At 46.6% G+C, this 22,325-nt stretch overlaps 1 protein-coding gene across 1 annotated transcript in view; it reads right to left on the reverse strand.

Annotated features, from left to right (window-relative positions):
- The window catches only part of LOC137334345 (intelectin-1a-like), a 55,029-nt gene that overhangs the window by 22,455 nt on the left and 10,249 nt on the right, over positions 1-22,325 (reverse strand). The window contains exon 5 of the mRNA XM_067999053.1: positions 20,728-20,848. Coding sequence (XP_067855154.1) covers positions 20,728-20,848 — 121 coding nt within the window. The remainder of the gene's footprint in view (positions 1-20,727; positions 20,849-22,325) is intronic.

A 22,325-nucleotide genomic window follows, 5' to 3' on the forward strand; every position in this document is an offset into this window, starting at 1 on the left:
TCTTATCAAATGGCGGAGCAGGCACGAGGGGCTGAATGGCCTACTCCTGTTCCTATATTCCTATGTTCCTATGTAAAAGACAGAAAGGGAAGAAGCAATAGTGGAAGCAAGAGAAAACAAGGGTGAGAAACAAATAGGGCGACAGTGCAAAATAAAACTAAGATGACTGGCAATCTTAAAAAGACAAGTCTAAAGGCATTGTGTTTTAATGCGTGGAGCATTCTCAAAAAGGTAGATGAATTAACAGTATGAGGTGCGAGTTGGCGATATTAACGGTTATGATATAGTTGCAATTACGGAGACATGGCTGCAGGGTGACCAAGGATGGGAACTGAACATCCAGGGATATTCAATATTTAGGAAGGACAGGCAAAAAGGGAAAGGAGGTGGGGTAGTGTTGTTAGTAAAGGAGGAAATCAATGCAATAGTGAGGAAGGATATTGGCTCGGAAAATCACAATGTGGAATCTGTATGGGTGGAGCTAAGAAACACCAAGGGGCAGAAAACATTGGTGGGGGTTGTCTATAGGCCCCCAAACAGTAGTGGAGATGTAGGGGAGGGCATTAAACAGGAAATTAGAGACGCATGCAAGAAGGGTGCAACTATTATCATGGGTGACTTTAATATACATATAGATTGGTCAAACCAAATTAGCAATAATACTGTGGGGGAGGAATTCCTGGAGTGTGTACATGATGGTTTTCTAGACCAATACGTTGAGGAACCAACTAGAGAACAGGCGATCCGAGACTGGGTATTGTGCAATGAGAAAGGATTAATTAACAATCTTGTTGTGTGGGGTCCCTTAGGGAAGAGCGACCATAACATGATAGAATTCCTCATTAAGATGGAGAGTGAAGTAGTTGAATCCGAAACTAGGGTCCTGAATCTAAATAAAGGAAATTACGAAAGTATGAGGTGCGAGTTGGCGATGATAGATTGGGGAACTTTACTAAAAGGGATGACGGTGGATAGGCTATGTCTAATATTTAAAGAACGTGTGCAGGAATTACAACAATTATTCATCCCTGTCTGGCGCAAAAATAAAACAGGAAAGGTGGCTCAACCGTGGCTTACAAAAGAAATTAGGGATAGTATTAGATCCAAAGAGGAGATATATAAAATTGCCAGAAAAAGCGGCAAGCCTGAGTATTGGGAGCAGTTCAGAATTCAGCAAAGGAGGACAAAGAGATTGATTAAGAGGGGAAAATAGAGTATGAGAGTAAACTAGCAGGGAACATAAAAACTGACTGTAAAAGCTTCTATAAATATGTCAAGAGAAAGAGATTAGTGAAGACAAATGTAGGTCCCTTACAGTCAGAAATAGGGGAAATTATAATGGGGAACAAAGAAATGGCAGAACAATTAAACACATACTTTGGTTCTGTCTTCACAAAGGAGGACACAAATAACCTGCCAGAAATGTTAGGGAACCAAGGGTCTAGTGAGAGGGAGGAACTGAAGGAAACCAGTATTAGTAAAAAAAATAGTGCTAGGGAAATTAATGGGGCTAAAGGCTGACAAATCCCCAGGGCCTGATAATCTACATCCCAGAGTACTAAAGGAAGTGGCCCTGGAAATAGTGGATGCATTGGTGGTCATCTTCCAAAATTCTACAGACTCTGGAACAGTTCCTACAGGGTGGCAATTGTAACCCCATTATTTAAAAAAGGAGGGAGAGAAAAAAACAGGGAATTACAGACCAGTTAGCCTAACATCAGTTGTGGGGAAAATGCTAGAGTCTATTATAAAAGATGTGATAACAGAACACTTGGAGGGCATTAACGGGATTGGACAAAGTCAGCACGGGTTTATGAAAGGGAAATCATGCTTAACAAATCTACTGGAGTTTTTTGAGGATGTAACTAGTAGAATAGATAGGGGAGAACCAGTGGATGTGGTGTATTTGGATTTTCAGAAGGCTTTTGGTAAGGTCTCACACAAGAGGTTAGTGTGCAAAATTAAAGCACATGGGATTGGAGGGAATATACTGGCATGGATTGAGAATTGGTTGACAGACAGGAAACAGAGAGTAGGAATAAACGGGTCTTTTTCGGGGTGGCAGGCAGTGACTAGTGGGGTACCGCAGGGATCAGTGCTTGGGCCCCAGCTATTCACAATATATATCAATGATTTATAGAGTCATAGAGTTATACAGCACGGATAGAGGCCCTTCGGCCCATCGTGTCCGCGCCGGCCATCAAGCCCAGTCTAATCTAATCCCATATTCCAGCATTTGGTCCGTAGCCTTGTATGCTATGGCATTTCAAGTGCTCATCCAAATGCTTCTTGAATGTTGTGAGGGTTCCTGCCTCCACAACCCTCTCAGGCAGTGAGTTCCAGACTCCAACCACCCTCTGGGTGAAAAAGTTCTTTCTCAAATCCCCTCTAAACCTCCCGCCTTTTACCTTGAATCTATGCCCCCTTGTTATAGAACCCTCAACGAAGGGAAAAAGCTCCTTCGTATCCATCCTATCTATGCCCCTCATAATTTTGTACACCTCAATCATGTTCCCCCTCAGCCTCCTCTGCTCCAAGGAAAACAAACCCAATCTTCCCAGTCTCTCTTCATAGCTGAAGCACTCCAGCCCTGGTAACATCCTGGTGAATCTCCTCTGCACCCTCTCCAAAGCGATCACATCCTTCCTGTAGTGCGGCGACCAGAACTGCACACAGTACTCCAGCTGTGGCCTAACCAGTGAAGGAACTCGATGTAACATTTCCAAGTTTGCAGACGACACAAAGCTGGGGTGGAATGTGAGCTGTGAGGAGGATGCAAAGAGGCTCCAATGTGATTTAGACAAGTTGGGTGAGTGGGCAAGAACATGGCAGATGCAGTATAACGTGGATAAATGTGAGGTTATCCACTTTGGTTGTAAAAACAGAAAGGCAGATTATTATCTAAATGGTGATAGATTGGGAAAAGGGGAGGTGCAATGAGATCTGGGTGTCCTTGTACACCAGTCGCTGAAAGCGAGCATTCAGGTGCAGCAAGCAGTTAGGAAGGCGAATGGTATGTTGGCCTTCATTGCAAGAGGATTTGAGTACAGGAGCAGGGATGTCTTACTACAGTTATACAGGGCCTTGGTGAGACCACATCTGGAGTATTGTGTGCAGTTTTGGTCTCCTTATCTGAGGAAGGATGTCCTTGCCATGGAGGGAGTGCAACGAAGGTTTACCAGACTGATTCCTGGGATGGCAGGACTGATGTATGAGGAGAGATTGGGTCGACTAGGCCTATATTCACTAGAGTTTAGAAGAATGAGAGGTGATCTCATCGAAACATGTAAAATTCTAACAGGACTAGACAGACTAGATGCAGGGAGGATGTTCCCGATGGCTGGGGAGTCCAGAACCAGGGGTCACAGTCTCAGGATACGGGGAATGCCATTTAGAACCGAGATGAGGAGAAATTTCTTCACTCAGAGGGTGGTGAACCTGTGGAATTCTCTACCACAGAAGGCAGTGGAGGCCAAGTCATTAGATGTATTCAAGAAGGAGATAGATATATTTCTTAATGCGAAAGGGATCAAGGGATATGGGGAAAAAGCGGGAACAGGGTACTGAGTTAGACGATCAGCCATGATCATTTTGAATGGCGGAGCAGGCCTGAAGGGCCGAATGGCCTACTCTTGCTCCTATTTTCTATGTTTCTATGTATACCTCAACTGACTGGATTTGAGTTTTGGCCGTGGAGAGTCAGCTGCAATATGGCAATGTTTTGGAGATGGAAGAATACAGTTTTGGTGATAGCAGATGTATGATAAAGAGGCCACATCAGACATGAGCAGAGCTGGCCCAGCGTGAGCAGGGAGGTTGTTGGAGCTGGAGCCAGAGGCTTGTAGGTGGGAACTGAAGCCTTCAGTTTTGATACTAACTTAAGCTGAGGAAAGTCCAAGCTCATCATTATGTTAAGGACTAACTTCCTCAGGGCTTATCCATCCCAGTCATATTATGGCCAGCAAGGTCCCAGGTTCCATCCCCAGCCTCCACTGAGTGAATAGCAATAAGCAATCCTAGGCTAGGGAAGAAACAAAATCACCAAGGCTCCGCTCCTGATCACTGGCTGGAAAATGCATGTGTGGGCATCAGGTGAGAACAGAATTGGGTTTGGTTCAAATGCCATACATGACAGGATAGCCTGTTGACATTTTTTGTTGACACTAATGCATGAAGATTGAGAATTTGGGTGAAATACAGTGACTGTTGTTATGTCGGCAAAGATGGAAGTCATTTTACACACATGAAGATCCTGTTTGAGATGAATGACCAGTTAATCTGATTTTGGTGGTGTTGGTTGGAACCATAGAACCATAGAAAAGATACATCACAGAAGGGGGCCATTCGGCCCATCGTGTCCGCGCCGGCTCAAAGAACAACCAGGTGCCCATTCTAATCCCACCTTCCAGCACTCGGTCCGTAGTCCTGCAGCTTACAGCACATTAGGTGCAGGTCCAGGTACTTTTTAAAAGAGTTGAGGGTCCCTGCCTCTACCACCAATTTGGGCAGTGAATTCCATACACCCACCACCCTCTGGGTAAAAAACGTTTTTCCTCATGTCCCCTCTAATCCTTCCGCCAATCAGCTTAAATCTATGTCCCCTTGAACTCTCCGCGAGGGGAAACAGGTACTTCCTGTCTACTCTATCTGGGCCCCTCATAATTTTGTACACCTCAATCAAGTCTCCCCTCAGCCTCCTCTGCTCCAAGGAAAACAACCCCAGCCTATCCAATCGCTCCCTCGTAGCTGCAATTTTCAAGCCCTGGCAACATTCTTGTAATTGTTCTCTGCACCCTCTCCAGAGCAATTACATCTTTCCTGTAATGTGCTGACCAGAACTGCGCACAATATTCCAGCTGTGGCCTTACCAGCGTTTTATACAGTTCCATCATTACATCCCTGCTTTTGTATTCTATACCTCGGCTAATAACGGAGAGCATTCCGTATGCCTTCTTCACAACCTTATCTACCTGTACTGCCACCTTCAGGGACCTGTGCACATGCACTCCAAGGTCTCTCACTTCCTCTACCCCTCTCAATATATTCCTGTTTACTGCGTATTCCCTTTTACTGTTTGCCCTCCTTAAGTGCATTACCTCACACTTCTCTGGGTTGAACTCCATTTGCCACTTTTCCGCCCACTCCACCAACCCATTGATATCTTCTTGGAGTCTACAACTATCCTCTTCATGGCCAATTTTTGTGTCGTCTGCAAATTTGCCAATCATGCCCCCTACATTCAAGTCCTAATCATTAATATATACCACAAACAGCAAGGGACCCAACACTGAGCCCTGTGGCACACCACTGGAAACGGATTTCCATTCGCAAAGACATCCATCGACTTTAACCCTTTGTTTCCTGTTACTGAGCCAATTTTGGATCCAATTCACCACATTTACCTGCATCCCATGGGCTTTTACCTTTCTGACCAGTCTGCCATGTGGGACCTTGTCAAATGCCTTACTAAAATCCATGTGGACAACATCCACTGCACTACCCTCATCAATCCTCCTTGTCACTTCCTCAAAGAATTCAATCAGATTTGTGAGGCATGACCTTCCCTGAACAAATCCATGCTGACTATCCCTGATTAAACCATGCCTTTCCAAGTGACAGTTTATCCCATCTCTCAGTATTGATTCTAATAGTTTGCCCACCACCGAGGTAAGACTGACTGGCCTATAATTGTTCGGCCTTTTCCCTCGTACTCTTTTTAAACAATGGTACTACGTTTGCAGTCTTCCAGTCCTCCGGTACCTCCCCTGTATCTAGTGAAGATTGGAAAATGATCCTCAGAGCATCCGCTATTTCCTCCCTGGCTTCCTTCAATAGCCTAGGAAACAATCCATCCGGCCCTGGTGACTTATCAACTTTCAAGGATTCCAGTCCCTCTAGTACTTCCTCTCTCGTTATGTTTACCTTATCCAATATTTCACACCTCTCCTCTTTATCTACTGCGTCCGGATCATCCCTTTCCTTTGTGAATACGGAGACAAAATATTCATTTAAAACCTTACCCACATCCTCTGCTTCTACACACAAGTTACCCTTATCATCCCTGATAGGTCCCACCTTTTCCTTAGCTATCCTCTTGTTCTTAATGTACTGATAAAACATCTTTGGATTTTCTTTAATCTTACATGCTAATATTTTTTCATGCCCTCTCTTTGCTTTCCTTATTTCCTTTTTTACGTCATCTCTGTACTTTCTATACTCCTCTAGGCTTTCTGAAGTATTTAGTTTTCTGTGACAGTCATAAGCTTTCTTTTTCTGCTTTATCTTGCCCCGTATACTTCCAGACAACCAGAGGGGTCTAAATTTGGCAGTGCCACCCTTTTTCTTTGAGGGGACGTGTCTGCATTGTACCCGTAGAATGTCACTTTTTAGTGCCTCCCACTGATTTCTCCTCAAGTAGTTGTGTCCAGTCCACTTCTGCCAAATCATCTCTTAGTTCTCTAAAATTTGCCTTCCCCCAATTTAAAACATTTACTCCTGATTTAACTCTGTCCTTTTCCATAATAATGCTAAAACTAACTGAATTGTGGTCACTATCCCCAATATGGTCACCCACTGTCACTTCACCCACTTGCCCATCTTCATTTCCCAGGACTAAATCTAGAATTGCATCCCCTCTTGTTGGGCTTGTCACGTACTGGCTAAAAATGTGCTCCTGGACACCGATCAAGAATTTTGCACCCTCTGTGCCCCTCACACTGTTTGAATCCCAGTTGATGTTCGGGTAGTTGAAGTCCCCTACTATTATTGCCCTCTTATTTTTGCATTCAGAAATTTGCCTGCATATTTGTTCTTCTATCTCCTTTTCGCTATTCAGGGGTCTATAGTTCACTCCTAGTAGTGTGACTGCCCCTTCTTTATTTCTTAGCTCAGCCCATATGGCCTCAATTGATGATCCATTTAGCATATCATCCCTTCTCACAACTGTAATTGATTCTTTAACCAATAATGCTACCCCTCCTCCTTTATTATCATCCACTCTATCCTGCCTGAAAACTCTATATCCAGGGATATTGAGCTGCCAATTACCCCCTCTTTAAGCCAGGTTTTCGTTATAGCAATGATATCATGCTGCCATGTGACTATCTGTGCCCTTAGCTCATCTGCTTTGTTTGTAATACTCCTTGCATTGAAGTATATACCCTTTAACCCCATCAAATTCCTGTGCTGAACACTATTTAACCTTTGCTTCTTTTGCCTTTCTGAGTCGCTAACTATGTCACTAACTGCTTTTCTACTTCCCGTTTCCTGGTGTGAATTTACCCTATCTGTACCTGCCCTTTGGTTCCCATCCCCCTGCCATACTAGTTTAAACCCTCCCCAACAGAACTCGCAAATGCCCCCGCGAGGATATTGGTCCCGGTTCCGCTCGGGTGCAACCCGTCCAGCTTGTACAGGTCCCGCCTTTCCCAGAATCGGTCCCAATGCCTCAGGAATTTAAACCCCTCCCTCCTACACCATCTCTCAAGCCACGCATTCATCTGGTCTATTCTCCTATTTCTGCTCTCGCTAGCACATGGCACTGGGAGTAATCCTGAGATTACTACCTTAGAGGTCCTGCTTTTTAATTTATTTCCTAACTCCCTATATTCTGCTTGCAGGACCTCATCCCTTTTTTTACCAATGTCGTTGGTACCGATATGGACCACGACCTCTGGCTGTTCACCCTCCCCCTTCAGAATGTCCTGCAGCCGCTCCGTGACATTCTTGACCCTAGCACCAGGGAGGCAACATACCATCCTGGAGTCACGTCTGCGGCCACAGAAACGCCTATCTGTTCCCCTATCGCTATTGCTCTCCCATTCTTTTTCCTCCCCTCCTGGGCAGCTGAGTCACTCGTGGTGCCACGGTCTTGGCTCTTGCTGCTTTCCCCTAATAAGCCACCTCCCCCAACAATATCCAAAGCGGAATATCTGTTTGAGAGGGAGATGGCCCCAGGGGACTCCTGCTCTACCTGTCTAGTCCTTTTACTCTGCCTGGCGGTCACCCATTTCCTTTCTGCCCGCGTAATCTTTACCTGCGGCGTGACCACCTCACCGAATATGCTATCTACGATAATCTTAGCATCGCGGATACTCCACAGTGAATCCACCCGCAGCTCCAAGCAGAATATAGAAAGTTCAGAGGGGAACTGAAAAAGGAAATAAGAGGGGAAAAGAGAGAGTCTGAGAATAGACTGGCGGCCAACATAGAAGGGACCCCAAAAGTCTTCTACAGGCATGTAAAGAGTAAACGGGAAGTAAGAGGATTGGTGGGGCCAATTAGGGACCATAAAGGAGATCTACTCATGGAGGCAGAGGGGATGGCCGAGATACTAAATGAGTAATTTGCATCTGTTTTAACCAAGCAAGAAGATACTGCCAGTCTCAGTAAAGGAAGATACAGGTGAGATACTGCATGGGTTAAAAATTGATAAAGAAGAGGTACTAGAAAGGCTAGCTGTACTTAAAGTAGATAAATTACCCAGTCTGGATGGGATGCATTCTAAGTTTCTGAGGGACGTAAGGGTGGAAATTGCGGAGGTACTGGCCATAATCTTCCAAACATCCATAGATACGGGGGTGATGCCAGAGGACTGGAGAATTGCAAATGTTACACCCTTGTTCAAAAAAGGGTGTAAGGATAAACCCAGCAACTACAGGCCAGTCAGTTTAACCTTAGTGGTGGGGAAACTTTTAGAAACAATAATCCAGGACAGAATTAACAGTCACTTGGACAAGTGTGGATTGATTAGGGAAAGCCAGCACGGATTTGTTAAAGGCAAATCGTGTTTAACTAACCAGATAGAGTTTTTTGATGAGGTAACAGAGAGGGTAGATGGGGGCAATGCAGTTGATGTGGTGTATATGGACTTTCAAAAGGCGTTTGATAAAGTGTCACTTGGTAGGCTTATCATCAAGATTGCGCCCATGGAATAAAGGGGGCAGTAACAACATGGATGCAGAACTGGCTAAGGGACAGGAAACAGAGAGTAGTGGTGAACGATTGTTTTTCGGACTGGAGGGAGGTGTACAGTGGTTTTTCCCAGGGGTCGGTGCTGGGACCACTGCTTTTCTTGATATATATTAATGACTTGGACTTGGGAGTACAGGGCACAATTTCAAAATTTGCAGATGACACAAATCTTGGAAGGGTAGTGAACAGTGAGGAGGATAGTGATAGACTTCAAGAGGATATAGACAGGCTGGTGGCATGGGTGGACACGTGGCAGATGAAATTTAACGCAGAAAAATGCAAAGTGATACATTTCGGTAGGAAGAATGAGGAGAGGCAATATGAACTAGAGGGCACAATTCTAAAAGGGGTACAGGAACAGAGAGGTCTGGAGGTATATGTGCACAAATTGTTGAAGGTGGCAGGGCAGGCTGAGAAAGTGGTTAGAAAAGCATACAGGATCCTGGGCTTTATAAATAGAGGCATAGAGTATAAAAGCAAGGAAGTCATGATGAAACTTTATGAAACATTGGTTCGACCACAACTGGAGTATTGTGTCCAGTTCTGGGCACCACACTTTAAAAAAGAGAGGGTGCAGAAGAGATTTACTAGAATGATTCCAGGGATGAGGGACTTTAGTTATGTGGCTAGACTGGAGAAGCTGGGATTGTTCTCCTTGGAACAGAGAAGGTTGAGAGGAGATTTGATCGAGGTATTCAAAATCATGAAGGGTCTAGACAGAGTAGATAGAAAGAAACTGTTCCCATTGGCAGAAGGGTCAAGAACCAGAGGACATAGATTTAAGGTGAGTGGCAAAAGAACCAAAAGTGAAATGAGGAAAAACGTTATTACACAGCGAGTGGTTAGGAACTGGAATCTGTGATCCAGGGCAAACACGTCTGCAGTAAGTGTCTGCAGCTTGAGGAGCTTTGGCTCAGAGTCATTGAACTGGAGGTCAAGCAGCAGACACTACAACACATCAGGGAGGGGAAAAGTACCTGGACTTTCGGTTCTAGGAGGTGGTCATACCCCTTAGGATAAGGTCATCTGAATTGGTCAGTGGTCAGGGACAGGAGGGTGTGAGTGCGAGTGAGGCAGGTAAGGGGATCGAGAAGGTAGAAGTGGAGGAGCCTCAGCCTTTGCAATTGTCCAACAGGTTTGAGGTGCTTGCAGCCTGTATGGACGAAAGCAAACTGACCGTGGCACCATGGTACAGGAAGCCATTCACGCGGGGGGAGTTAGTAGGAATGTAGTGGTAGTAGGGGACAGTATAGTCAGGGGGATAGACACAGTTCTCTGCAGCCGAGAATGAGAGTCCAGAAGGCCGGTGCCAAGGTTCGGGACATTTGCTCTGGGCTGGAGAGGAACTTGCAGTGGGAGGGGGAAGATCCAGTTGTCGTGGTCCACGTAGGTTCCAACGCCATAGGTAGGACAAGGGAAGAGGTTCTGCTTAGGGGTTCTCTCTGGATTATTACCTGAGCCACAAGCAAATTAGCACAGGGTAAATAAGATTAGAGAGTTAAATTTACGGCTCAAAGATTGGTGTGGGAGAAATGGGTTTCGATTCATGGGGCACTGGCACCAGTACTGGGGAAAGTGGGAGCTGTACCATTGGGACGGCCTTCATCTGAACTATGCTGGGGCCAGTGTTCTGCAAATCGTATAACTAGGGCTGTAGAGAGGGCTTTAAACTAAATAGTGAGGGCGAGGGATCAAGTAAGGGAAGATGTGATAAATTAAAGAAAGCAGACAAGGCAAAAAAGCAAGGTAGCAATATGGGAAATGATAATCAGAGAGTGGCAGGAAGGGATAGAGCATGCAAACTTAAGAGTGCGCCAACAGATAAGGCTAGATGTTGCAAAAATAGTAATAAGGCAGAACTAAAGGCTTTGTATCTGAATGCGCATAGCATTCGTAACAAAATGGATGAATTGACTGCTCAAATAGAAATAAGTATGTACGATCTGATAGCCATTACAGAGGCATGGCTGGAAGATGACAAAGGCTGGAACCTGAATATTCAAGAGTACTTGACATTTTGGAAGGACAGGAAGCGAGGAAAAGGTGGAGGGGTCGCTCTGTTAATTAAGGATTGTAAACAATTTTACAACACCAAGTTATAGTCCAGCAATTTTATTTTAAATTCACAAGCTTTCGGAGATTTTCTCCTTCCTCAGGCAAACATTTGCCTGAGGAAGGAGAAAATCTCCGAAAGCTTGTGAATTTAAAATAAAATTGCTGGACTATAACTTGGTGTTGTAAAATTGTTTACAATTGTCAACCCCAGTCCATCACCGGCATCTCCACATCTTAATTAAGGATGACATGAGTATAATAGAGAGAAATGACCTTCGTTTTAAAGACCAAAATGTAGAATCAGTTTGGGTACATAGGAACATAGGAACAGGAGTAGGCCATTCAGCCCCTCGTGCCTGCTCTGCCATTTGATAAGATCATGGCTGATCTGTGATCTAACTCCATATACCCGCCTTTGGCCCATATCCCTTAATACCTTTGGTTGCCAAAAAGCTATCTATCTCAGATTTAAATTTAGCAATTGAGCTAGTATCAATTGCCGTTTGCGGAAGAGAGTTCCAAACTTCTACCACCCTTTGTGTGTAGAAATGTTTTCTAATCTCGCTCCTGAAAGGTCTGGCTCTAATTTTTAGACTGTGCCCCTTACTCCTAAAATCCCCAACCAGCGGAAATAGTTTCTCTCTATCCACCCTATCTGTTCCTCTTAATATCTTATAAACTTCGATCAGATCACCCCTTAACCTTTGAAACTCCAGAGAATACAACCCCAATTTGTGTAATCTCTCCTCGTAACTCAACCCTTGAAGTCCGGGTATCATTCTAGTAAACCTACGCTGCACTCCCTCCAAGGCCAATATGTCCTTCCGAAGTTGCGGTGCCCAGAACTGCTCACAGTACTCCAGGTGTGGTCTAACCAGGGTTTTGTGTAGCTGCAGCATAACTTCTGCCCCCTTGTACTCCAGTCCTCTAGATATAAAGGCCAACATTCCATTAGCCTTATTGATTATTTTCTGCACCTGTTCATGACACTTCAATGATCTATGTACCTGAACCCCTAAGTCCCTTTGGACATCCACTGTTTTTAACTTTTTACCATTTAGAAAGTACCCTGTTCTATCCTTTTTTGATAAGAAATAGTAAAGGCAAGAAGTTGCTTATGGGAGTAGTTTATAGGCCCCCTAACAGTAACCACACTGTAGGACAGGGTATACAGGAAGAAATAATGAGGGCTTGTGAGAAAGGAACAGCGATAATCAGGGGTGATTTTAATTTACATATAGATTGGAAGAATCTGATTGGCAAAGGTAGCCTGGACAATGAGTTCATAGAGTGCTTTCGGGACAGTTTCTTAGAGCAGCACGTTCTAGAGCCAATCAGAGAGCAGGCTATTCTAGATCTGGTAATGTGTAATGAGACAGGATTAATTAATGACCTAATTGTAAAGAAACCTCCAGGTAGCAGTGATCACAATATGATTGAATTTCACATTCAGTTTGAGAGAGAGAAGAGTAAGTCTAAGACTAGTGTTTTAAACTTAAATAAGGGTAATTATGAGGCATGAAGACAGAGCTGGCTAAAGTGAACTGGGAAATTAGGTTAAGGGATAGGTCAGTAGAGATGCAGTGGCAGACATTTAATGAGATATTTCATAACACCCAGCAAAGATACATTCCAGTGAGAAAGAACGACTCTAGGGGAAGGCCGTACCGTCCGTGGCTAACTAAGGAAGTTAAAGATAGTATCAGATTGAAAGAAAAAGCATACAATTCCGCGAAGATTAGTGGCAGGTCAGAAGATTGGACAGAATATAAAAAAACAGCAAAGAATGACTAAAAGAATAATAGGGAGGGAGAAATTAGAGTACGAGAGAAAGCTAGCTAGAAATATAAAAACAAGAGTTTCTACAGGTATTAAAAAGGAAAAGAGTAAGTAAAGTGAGCGTTGGTCCTCTAGAGAGTGAGTCTGGGGAATTAATAATGGAGAATAAGGAAATGGCGGATGAATTGAACAGATATTTTGCATCCGTCTTCACTGTAGAGAACACAAATAACATGCCAGAAATAATTGTGAATCAAGAGGTGAAAGGGAGGGAGGAACTTAAAACATTTACAATCACCAGGGAAAGGGTTCTCTAAAAAAAAAATATTAGAACTAAAAGCTGACAAGTCCCCAGGTCCTGACGGACTTCATCCTCGGGTCTTAAAAGAAGTGGCTGCAGAGATAGTAGATCCATTGGTATTAATTTTCCAAAATTCCCTAGATTCTGGAAGGGTCCCATCAGATTGGGAAATAGTGAATGTAACTCCTCTATTCAAGAAAGGAGGGAGACAGAAAGCAGGAAATTACAGGCCAATCAGCTTAACATCTGTCATAGGGAAAATGCTAGAATCTATTATTAAGGAGGTTATGGCAGGGCACTTAAAAAATCTCAATGCAATCAGGCAGAGTCAACACAGCTTTGTGAAAGGGAAATCGTGTTTAACAAATTTATTAGAGTTCTTTAAGGAGGTAAAAAACAACGTGGATAAAGGGGATCCTGTGGATGTGGTGTACTTGGATTTCCAGAAGGCTTTTGACAAGGTGCCACATCAAAGGCTACTACACAAAATAAGAGCTCATAGCGAAGGGGGTAACATATTAGCATGGATAAAGGATTGGTTAGCTAACAGGAAACAGAGTGTAGGCATAAATGGATCATTTTCAGGCTGGCAAGATGTAACGAGTGGAGTGCCACAGGGATCAGTGCTTGGGCCTCAACTATTTACAATCTCTATCAATGAATGGGTGAAGGGACTGAATGTATGGTTGCTAAATTTGCTGATGACACAAAGGTAGGTAGGAAAGTAAGTTGTGAAGAGGACATAAGGGACCCGATATTAGCAGGGAGGTGGGACAGCAACGGGGGGGGGCGGTGGGGGGGGTGATTGAGCGCATGGGTAAAACGTCCAATAAAAAATGTCCGTTTTCCACGCGATCGCGAGTCAATTGGAGCCACTTAACATGGCTTCCGGGTTTGCTGTTTGAAAGCTGCGCAGTGGGCGGACTGCACACCCGCATCACAGGCTGTCAGCTGGAGGAGCTCTATTTAAAGGGGCAGTCCTCCAATGGGTTTCTCCTGGAGCAAACACTCACACACCACAATGGAGCAGCACTGGGGAAAGGCTGCTCCAAGATTCAACGATGCCTCACTCCAGGTGCTACTGAATGGGGTGAGGAGGAGGAGGGATGTGTTTTACCCGGCGGACGGGAGGAAGTGGCCTGCCTCTGCCACCAAGAAGGCCTGGCTCGAGGTGGCAGAGGAGGTCACCAGCAGCAGCAACATATCCCGCACCTGGGTCCAGTGCAGGAAGCGCTTCAATGACCTAACTAGGTCAGCCAAAGTGAGTACACTTGCTGATTGTCCTACATTCTGTCTTCCACATCACCGCCCCCACCCCCTGACTCATTCTGCACTGCCAACACTACTCTATCACATCACTCCTCACACCCACTCAAAGCTCATCCTCAACCTACCTGCACTTCCTCAGCACTTCCTCACCTCCCCATTAGTCACCCCACCACTACCACTCAACCCAATCCTCATACAATGTCATGGCTCTGTCTCATACTCACCCTTTGATGTATCTCTCTCACGGTCAGCCGCACCCAAACCAATGCATTCATCGGTTGGCCACGTCACCATCACTCCCTCACGCGTCTGTACTTTCTCCCCTTACAGGAGAAGAGAGTTCAGAATGCACGGGAGAGGGCGAGGACCGGAGGGGGGCCACAACAAATAGTGGTCCTCACACACGCAGTGTAGGGGGAGCTGGAGCTGAGCTGACCCTCGAGTGCCTGTCCGTCGGGGACGCTGAGACTGGCACCCGACAAACGTCTGGTGACATAACTTCAACATTCAACACACACAATATGAATTGATGTTAACCTGCCTTGCCATCTTCAGCACCTCAGTATGCTCATCGCAACATGACACATCTATGATGATGCTTAATTTGCCTTCTGTTCTCTTACGGGCCCTTCAGCGACCGCTGTGACGGCAGAGGGCGATTCCTCAGAGGACCTGCCAGCCTCTGTGGGTGCACATCTTATCGAACCATCCACCAGTGCAGATACTCACACCTCGATGGGTCCTAGTCCTCAGTTAGTTGGGTTGGCAACTGGTGAGTTACCACATACATGTGAGCACGAGCAGACACTGGTGGCACGGGCAGCTGTGGAGAGTCTGCGTCGGGGGGAGCACTCCTCTCCCGGCTCTGCTCAGCTGGACGCAGATGCTGAACCCAGGGGGCCATCCTTTAAAAGGAGAATGATCGAGGGGCAGCAGCACATTTGCAAGGTGCTAGATCAGGTGCCATGCGCACTCTGCACAATCGCACAGAGGGTCGAGGAGTCCAACTCCTACATGAGTGGAATGGTGGCAAAGGTACAGGAGGGAATCGCTGAGATAGTGTCACAGGGACAGGAGGGAATCTCTGAGATAGTGTCACAGGGACGTGAGGGAATATAGAAACATGGAAAATAGGAGCAGGAGTAGGCCATTCGGCCCTTCGAGCCTGCTCCGCCATTCAACATGATCATGGCTGATCCTCTATCTCAATACCATATTCCCGCTCTCTCCCCATACCCCTTGATGCCTTTTGTGTCTAGAAATCTATCTAGCTCCTTTTTAAATATATTTAGTGACTTGGCCTCCACAGCCTTCTGTGGTAGAGAATTCCACAGGTTCACCACCCTCTGAGTGAAGAAATTTCTCCTCATCTCAGTCCTAAATGTCCTAACCTGTATCCTGAGACTGTGACCCCTCATTCTGGACCCCACAGCCAGGGGAAACATCCTCCCTCCATCCAGTCTGTCTAGCTCTGTCAGAATTCTATATGTTTTAATGAGATCCCCTCTCATTCTTCTAAACTCGAGTGAGTACAGACCGAGTCGACCCAATCTCTCCTCATACGACAGTCCTGTCATCCCAGGAATCAGTCTGGTGAACCTTCGCTGCACTCTCTCTATGGCAAGTATATCCTTTTTTAGGTAAGGAGACCAAAACTGCACACAATACTCCAGGTGTGGTCTCACCATGGCCCTGTATAATTGCAGTAAGACATCCTCGCTCCTGTACTCAAATCCTCTTGCAATGAAGGCCAACACACCATTTGCCTTCCTAACTGCTTGCTGCACCTGCATGTTTGCTTTCAGTGACTGGTGTACAAGGACACCCAGGTCCCTTTGTACATCAACATTTCTCAATCTATCACCATTTAAATAATACTCTGCCTTTCTGTTTTTCCTTCCGAAGTGGATAACTTCACATTTATCCACATTATACTGCATCTGCCATGTATTTGCCCACTCACTCAACTATCTCTGAGATAATGTCACAGGGACGTGAGCAACTCTTTGAGACACTGTCACGGGTAAGTGCGGGAATGTCTGCGATGGAGAGAAGGCTAGTCTCCATTGAGCTTCAAGCATGGCTCACAAATGAGTCTATTCAGGCCCTGACAACGGCCGTTCGGACTCACAGTGAACACCATTCTGCCGCCTTAAACTGGCAGGCAGATACACTAACACTGGCCTTACAAGGCTCACATGCCCTCCAAACTGTTGTCCAGCAGAGTGGTAGGAGTGATGTGGGCCTGGCCCAGGGGAGGGATGATGACGAAAGGGGACATGGAAGTGGGGACACCACTGAAAGCACTCCCACGGCTCACCCGTTGCCCCCCTCTCAACCAGTACCCACCATGCTGCCTCCTCTCCAAGTGGCCGGGTCTTCCCCTGCACAGGTGCAGGTGGAGCAGTCTTTGGAGGGGCCCTCATGGGCACCGAAACCCAGAGGGTGTAGGCCCAAAAGCATCTAATGGGTCAGGGCATGAACAAGAGCAACCTGCCACTACCTCTGCTGCAGCCACAGGGGATGCACCACGTAGAAGTAGTCAGAAGAGAAAGGCGAAGGTTTTGTAAGCACAGAGGTTATGCACAAGGGTGTTTGACAGTTGGTCATGTTATTCTTGACTGGCTTTTCTAATCGGGCCCTTTCATGAGGTTTACCATGAACGGGGACACTTGATGCCACCCATTGGGTCACTCGACAGTGGGTGTATGTGTAGTTGCAGGACTGTTTTGTGCAGGTTTAGGTGGGGGGCTGGTGTGGGCGCTGCTGCATCCAGGTGGTGTGAGAACTGGACTCTTCACACTGTCTGATGTTAGGAGAACCGTTCATATATCAGTGACTCCCTGGCCTCACGAGCAGCCAGGTGAGCCGCTGCTCTGCCCATGGGTTTCTCCTGCTCATCCTCCTCCCCCTCCTCCTCCTCCTCAATGTGGGTGGCAGATATGGATGGGGCCTCCTCAAGCGGCACCCCTCTCTGTTGTGCCACACACTACTATAATGCGTCCCACTCTGTCTGGTGCATATTGAAGCACTCCCCCAGAATGATCAAGGCACCTAAATTGCATCTTGAGCAGCCCTATAGCATGCTCAATTGTAGACCAGGTGGTGATGTGGCTGTCATTATATCGACGCTGTTGCTCGGTGATGGGGTTCCTCAGAGGTGTCATGAGCCACGTGTGCAGGGGGTATCCATTGTCCCTGAGGAGCCAGCCCCTAAGGGTGTATGGAAGAGGGGCGGGATGTTAGATTCCTGGAGGATGAGGGAATCTGGAGCACACGTGAAGGAATCTTTTGCAGTGGTCACAAACGAGCTGAATGTTGATGGAGTTTTTTTTATTCATTCATGGGATGTGGGCGTCGCTGGCGAGGCCGGCATTTTTTGCCCATCCCTAATTGCCCTTGAGAAGGTGGTGGTGAGCCGCCTTCTTGAACTGCTGCGTGTGGTGACGGTTCTCCCACAGTGCCGTTAGGAAGGGAGTTCCAGGATTTTGACCCAGCGATGATGAAGGAACTGCGATATATTTCCAAGTCGGGATGGTGTGTGACTTGGAGGGGAACGTGCAGATGGTGTTGTTCCCATGTGCCTGCTGCCCTTATCCTTCTAGGTGGTAGAGGTCGTGGGTTTGGGAGATACTGTTGAAGAAGCTTTGGCGAGTTGCTGCAGTGCATCTTGTAGATGGTACACACTGCAGCCATGGTGCGCCGGTGGTGAAGGGAATGAATGCTTAGGGTGGTGGATGGGGTGCCAATCAAGCAGACTACCTTGTCCTGGATGGTGTCGAGCTTCTTGAGTGTTGTTGGAGCTGCACTCTTCCAGGCAAGTGGAGAGTATTCCATCACGCTCCTGACTTGTGCCTTGCAGATGGTGGAAAGGCTTTGGGGAGTCAGGAGGTGAGTCACTCGCCGCAGAATACCCAGCCTCTGACCTGCTCTTGTAGCCACAGTATTTATGTGGCTGGTCCAGTTAAGCTTCTGGTCAGTGGTGGCCCCCAGGATGTTGGTGGTGGGGGATTCGGTGATGGTAATGCCGTTGAAGTAATACCCCTTTCTGTTGATGAACAGTCCTGGATCGTGCGGAGGTGCTCGTATTGCTATATGGGTGCAATTGATTGCACCCTGCACCCGTGGGAAGCCAGCCATGGAGTGGAATCCCATTGCCCTCTCCGTTTGGCTGAGGTCATCCATGGGGAAGTTGACGTACTGCGTGGCCCTGTGAAACAAGCCGTCAGTGACCTTATGCACTTGTGTGCAGATGACTGAGAGACCCCAGCGATGTCCCTGGTGGCATCCTGGAACAATCCAGGGGTGAAGAAGTTGTGGGCAGTGGTGACTTTGACAGCGACAGGTAAGGAGATGCTGCTCGGCCCAGCCACGAGCAGCTCGGCATGAAGGAGGCTGCAGATGTCTGTGACTACCTGGCAACTGACTCTGAGCCTCCGTCTGCACTGCTCCTCAGAGAGGTCCAGGAAGCTGAGCCTCGGTCTGTTGATCCTGGCGAGGGAAGTGCCTCCTGTGACTTCGCTCTCTGTTGTTGCCCTCCGTGCTGTTGTGCAGGTGTGTGTGGCGCAGCACTGCATTGTGGAGCTCCAAGTGGCGGAGGTGGACGCCGTGCCTGGTGAGGCTGGTGCTGTTGCTCATCCTCGGATGTACTGGTGAATGCAGCCATGGTGCCCCCCACCTCGACGGTCTGTGTTCGAGGGGGTCCGCAAAGTAGTTAAATATGTTTGAACAGAAGAATTTTGAGTGGAAAGTAAGAATTTTCAGTTTAAACACAAAGATCTTGCAGCCAAAACTTTGTCTGAAAGGACTGAGTGCCCTGCTGCAATAAGTGACCTTTTCCCCCCATCTGTCAAATAAGCATTTGAATGTCTCTCTGGCTGCTGGCTGAAACACGTCCATTGCAACAGGGAGTGTTTCCCACAGCACGGGAATCACGCTGAAGATGCTTCAAAATCACACCCCTGCCTCAAAGTGGAGAAAATTAAGTAGTTCAACTACTTAAACTATCTCAACAACTGTGTAAAGTATCATCCCGCCAGCTTTAATTGCCGGTGGGACTTCCGCAGTCGGAAGGCGCGCGCACACCCAGACACCTCAGCGGGGAACCCGGAAGTCTGCAGGTTGGAGCTGGGTTCCGAACCTGAACGGGATTTCCCCAACTTTCGGAGCCCTCCCCGCTTCCAACACACCCGCAATTTCCAGGGAAAATTGAGCCCAAGAAGTCTGCAAAGGGATATAGATAGGTTAAGTGAGTGGCCAAAAATATGGCAGATGGAATATAATGTGGGAAAATGTGAACTTGTCCACTTTGGCAGGAGGAATAGAAAAGCAGCATATTATTTAAATGGAGAGAGATTGCAGAACTCTGAGGTACAGAGGGATCTGGGTGTCCTGGTACATGAATCACAAAAAGTTAGTATGCAGGTACAGCAAGTGATTAGGAAGGCAAATGGAATGTTGTCATTTATTGCAAGGGGAATGGAATATAAAAGTAGAGATATTTTGCTACAGTTGTACAGGGCATTGGTGAGACCACTTCTGAATTCTTTCCTCCCCTCCCTTCCCCCCTTTTCCCTGCTCTCTTTGCCCCTCTTATTTCCTTTTTCACTTCCTTACACAATAAGGTACAACCTGAAGCATGTATTGGTGACAGGAGGAGCTGAATATTGTCACCAGCCTGCATCTTCCAGCTCCCTTCCTTGCTGGCCATATCCTCTCTCACATTAAGTCCTGTTCACCCAGCACCCTGTGCTAACTGACCTACATTGGCTCCTGTTCCGCAATGCCTCCAACTTAAAACTCTCATCCTTGTGTTTAAATCCCTCTATGGCCTCATCCCTCTATCTCTGTAACCTGCACCAGCCCTATCACCCCCCGCCCCGACATCCGACTCTGCGTTTCTCCGACTCTAGCCTCTTGCGTAACCCCGCCTTCCCTTCACCCCATCATTGGCGACCGTGCCTTCAGCTGTCTAGGCCCTAAGCTCTGGAATTCCCTCCCTAAATCACTCCACCTCTCTACATCCCTCTCCTTCTTTAAGACCCTCCTTAAAACCAATGTCTTTGACCTCGCTTTTGGTTACCTCTCCTAATGTCTCCTTTTTTGTCTCAGTGTCCATTTTCGTCTGATTATGCCTCTATGAAGTATCTTGGGATGATTTACTACGTTAAAGGAACCACAGAAATTCACGCTGTTAATTAAATATTCAGAGCTTGCTCCCATGGTGATCTGTGCATTCTATTGGGTGTTGTTGGTAACTTGTTTCATATCAGGTCTTTATAGCTTGGCCATTTTATTGAATATATGTAACATTGGTCAATTCCAATGAACCCTATGGACACAATACTTACTTTGAGTGAGTGGTGCATAGAAACGTGAGACAACTTCTGAATTCCCAAAGTCAAAAACGACAGGTGATGAAGGGCCATTGTTCAGTGGACATTTGCCTTTGTCGTATTCCAAGGGGTATCTCTGAAACGGTAAAACAAAGTCCATAACTAAAAACTCAAAGGTCCATGGTTTCAGATAGAAGGGTGGCTGAAGGACATGAAGCTGAAAGCAGGTGTAAATGGATGTTTCTTGGAATGATAAGATGTAGCTTATTGTGTGTCTCTCAGGAACTGATGGGCGTATACCAGGAAATGCTGGGTGCACTGGGAAGCTTGCAAGCGAGCTTGCCCATAATGGCTTAGAGCACGGAGGAGTCCAGCTCCAACTCGTGTCAAGGTTTTGCGCAGAGCATGGAGACCATTCTGTCTAACGTGGACCGAGCGGCAAGCTCCATGAGCACGACAGTGATGCCCACCATGATGGAGACTCTGTTGGCAGTTACCATGGAAGCTCAGACAGTTGAAATCTTGTCTCTGGGGACCAGTGTTGACAGGGGTGTCCTCGGTGGAACCTTCCACGCTGTAGCCACTGGGGAAACACTTTGTAGGTGCATTAGGAGAGGTGAACTAGCACACAAGATAGGCACTAAAGGGTTGCACAAGGGTGATTCTTGGTTATTCCCATTAAATATTATACACAGATGGAATTGAGTTCTTGGATTCTTTTATTTTCTGGATTTGGTGTTGGTGTTAATATTTGTAGTGAATGACGGCAAGACCCATAAGGCTCGACTGAAGGAGGGCAATGGCATGGTTGTAGCAAAGATGGTGGTGATATGGATTGTGGTACTGTTGGTGTATTGGAGATGGGAGGGATGGTTTAGGTGAGGCACTCTTGGATGAGTTGCTCTCTCAGAGCTCTGGCAGTTAGAGGCACTGGTGGTCGATGCATTTCCTGCTCCTCCTCCTCCTCCTCGAGCTGCTCCTCCTCCTCTTCCTCCTCCTCCTCATAAGAACATAAGAATTAGGAGGAGGAGTAGGCCATACGGCCCCTCGAGCCTGCTCCCCAATTCAATAAGATCATGGCTGATCTTCAACCTCAACCTCTCTTTCCCGCCCAATCCCCATATCCCTTGATTCCAAAAATCTATCACTCTCAGCCTTGAATATACTCAATGACTGAGCTTCCACAGCCCTCTGGGGTAGAGAATTCCAAAGATTCACAACCTTCTGAGTGAAGAAATTTCTCCTTATCTCAGTCCTAAATGGCCGACCCCTTATCATGAGACTATGATCCCTAGCTCTAGACTCTCCAGCCTGGGAAACAGCCTCTCAGCATCTACCCTGTCAAGCCCTCTCAGAATCTGATATGTTTCAATGAGATCACCTCTCATTCTTCTAAACTCCAGAGAGTATAGGTCCATTCTACTCAATCTCTCCTCACAGGATAACCCTCCTCCTCCTTGTGCTGCTCCTGCTCCAACTCCTCCTCTATCTCCTCATGCTTCTCCTCCTCCTCCTCTTCCTCTTCCTCCTTGTTCTCCTCCTCTTCCTCCTCTTCATTCTCCTTCTCATGCTGCTGCTCCTCCTCCTCATTCTCTTCTTCCTCCTCTTCATCC

The sequence above is a fragment of the Heptranchias perlo genome, chromosome 17, assembly GCF_035084215.1.
Source record: "Heptranchias perlo isolate sHepPer1 chromosome 17, sHepPer1.hap1, whole genome shotgun sequence".
Taxonomy (NCBI): Eukaryota; Metazoa; Chordata; class Chondrichthyes; order Hexanchiformes; family Hexanchidae; genus Heptranchias; species Heptranchias perlo.